The sequence below is a fragment of the Trypanosoma rangeli genome, assembly GCF_003719475.1.
Source record: "Trypanosoma rangeli strain AM80 chromosome Unknown Tra_15.4_contig_00601, whole genome shotgun sequence".
Lineage (NCBI taxonomy): Eukaryota > Euglenozoa > Kinetoplastea > Trypanosomatida > Trypanosomatidae > Trypanosoma > Trypanosoma rangeli.
In genome coordinates, this window is record NW_021706348.1 from 5,391 (window position 1) to 7,112 (window position 1,722).

Genomic DNA, 1,722 nt, shown 5'->3' on the forward strand with positions numbered 1-1,722 from the left:
CTGCCCGGCGCAGGTGCAGGCAGCGGCCGTGCACTGCAGCAGCAAACGCGAGCGTGGGCACAAACTTCGCACCACCACCAGCCACGACAGCACGCCAAGTCTCAAAAACAACGTCCTGCACCGCCGAGGGAGCCAGCAGGTACGCACCAGCGGTGCGTCCGTCCGCCAGCATCTTCGCAATGAACTTCGCGGTGTCTCGTATCGGCGAGCCAAACACAATCACAGCCTGCGTCTAAGTCACAGCAAACCGCTCCCACGCAGCATCGAACTCCTTCGGGTCGGCCCCACCTAGCCCAGCACCCTGCACAGCGAAGACGCCGCTCAGCTCGTAGCCCACCTCCGACATCACACGCCCTGCCTGCTCGCACTCGCTGTCGCCAAAAAAGGATATTCCGCGGGTACGTGAAGCCCATCCGAAGCACCCGCAGCCGAGCCACGGCAAAGCGGAGAAGTGCCAGCAGCTCCGTCGCAGGATCAGCACGCAAAAAGTATACATTGGGGTTCCACCCACGCACCACACCCGACCCGGTGAACGGGGCAAAAGCTACGACGTCGTGTTCCGCAAGAACGTCCTTTACGTTCTGCAACAGTTGGTCACCGCAGTGACCAACGAGGGCGTAAATGCCCTTGTCACTCAACGCCGTAGAGAGATCAGATGGGTAATCGGTTTTTTTTGTGATTTTGTGGACAATCTCTACACTCACATCCTCCCCCACAATGAACTTCCGCGAGTAAAACGAAGCCCTCAACCCCGCAAAGATGTTTTTGAAAAGAATATCAAGCAAAGGATCACCAAAGCGAAAAGTCACAAGTTTAACAACGCTTTGGGACGCCGCGGACTGAGCACCGGCACATGGAAAAGCGAACAGCAGCAGCAGCACAAGAAGAGCGATAACGGCAAGACGCGACGACGCAGCAGAGGGCCGCAAGCCCAACCGCGCACAGCCGCCTCGCCGCCCCCAATGCACCGCCATACCCGCTGCCTTGCGACTGTCTTGCTGTGTGGCCTGTGGATTACTACTGCAGAGAAAGAGGGAGGGAAAAAGGACGGACACTCTGCAGAAAAAGCAGAAAAGGGGCGGAGCGAGCGCCGGTGAGAGTGCACGGCCACACGCGCAGCCGCCAACGCAATCGGCGCAAAGGAAAGCAACGGATGCGACAAGGACAAAAGTTGTACGGAAAAGAACCTCTGCGGAGCAAAGCGACTACAACACCCGCCCTCTCTCAGGAGCAGATGCTAAGGAGAAGACGCACTTCCACATGCCACACGCGCCCCTTCACGGCCGTTCGCCAATGCGAGCCTGTGCTCGCGAAGCATAACGCAGATGACTACGAGCCTTCACGCGCCCGCGTTCTCTTGCCCCTTCCATTCACACGCGGCCCATGATCCATGATCCTGCCTTTCATTAATCCACCCATCACCCCCTGGAAGCGACGGGCTGCCGCGTGCCGGGTGCCCTCCGCCAGCGGGTTTCTCCCCGCTGCGGCCAACTGCCCTAGCACCTTCAGTCTGCCTCCTTTCGCAAAAAGGCGGGGGTCCTCCCTTTGCGGGCAAAGGGTTGTCCCGGAAGGCTTCCTCCGACCCCTTTTTCGGCCCACGTTTGGCCCCGCAAGGGCGTTTCATCGCCGCGTAAGGGAAGGTGCCCCCTCCCCCCCCCAGACCGCCGGCCAGCGCACCGCAGTGGGAGCGCTCCGCCCCTCCCTTCGTCCTGTGGTGAGCCG

At 60.5% G+C, this 1,722-nt stretch overlaps 2 protein-coding genes across 2 annotated transcripts; both read right to left on the reverse strand.

Annotated features, from left to right (window-relative positions):
• Nucleotides 1–101: 101 nt before the first annotated feature.
• On the reverse strand, nt 102–974 carry TraAM80_09514 (receptor-type adenylate cyclase; the record flags this gene model as incomplete). Its single annotated transcript, XM_029386193.1, has 1 exon — nt 102–974. One exon carries the CDS (start codon nt 972–974, stop codon nt 102–104), a length of 873 nt encoding a protein of 290 aa, XP_029233951.1.
• Nucleotides 975–1,339: 365 nt separating this feature from the next.
• TraAM80_09515 (uncharacterized protein) lies at nt 1,340–1,722 on the reverse strand (the record flags this gene model as incomplete). Its single annotated transcript, XM_029386194.1, has 1 exon — nt 1,340–1,722. A coding segment is annotated over one exon (383 nt), but the record flags the coding sequence as incomplete, so codon positions are not given.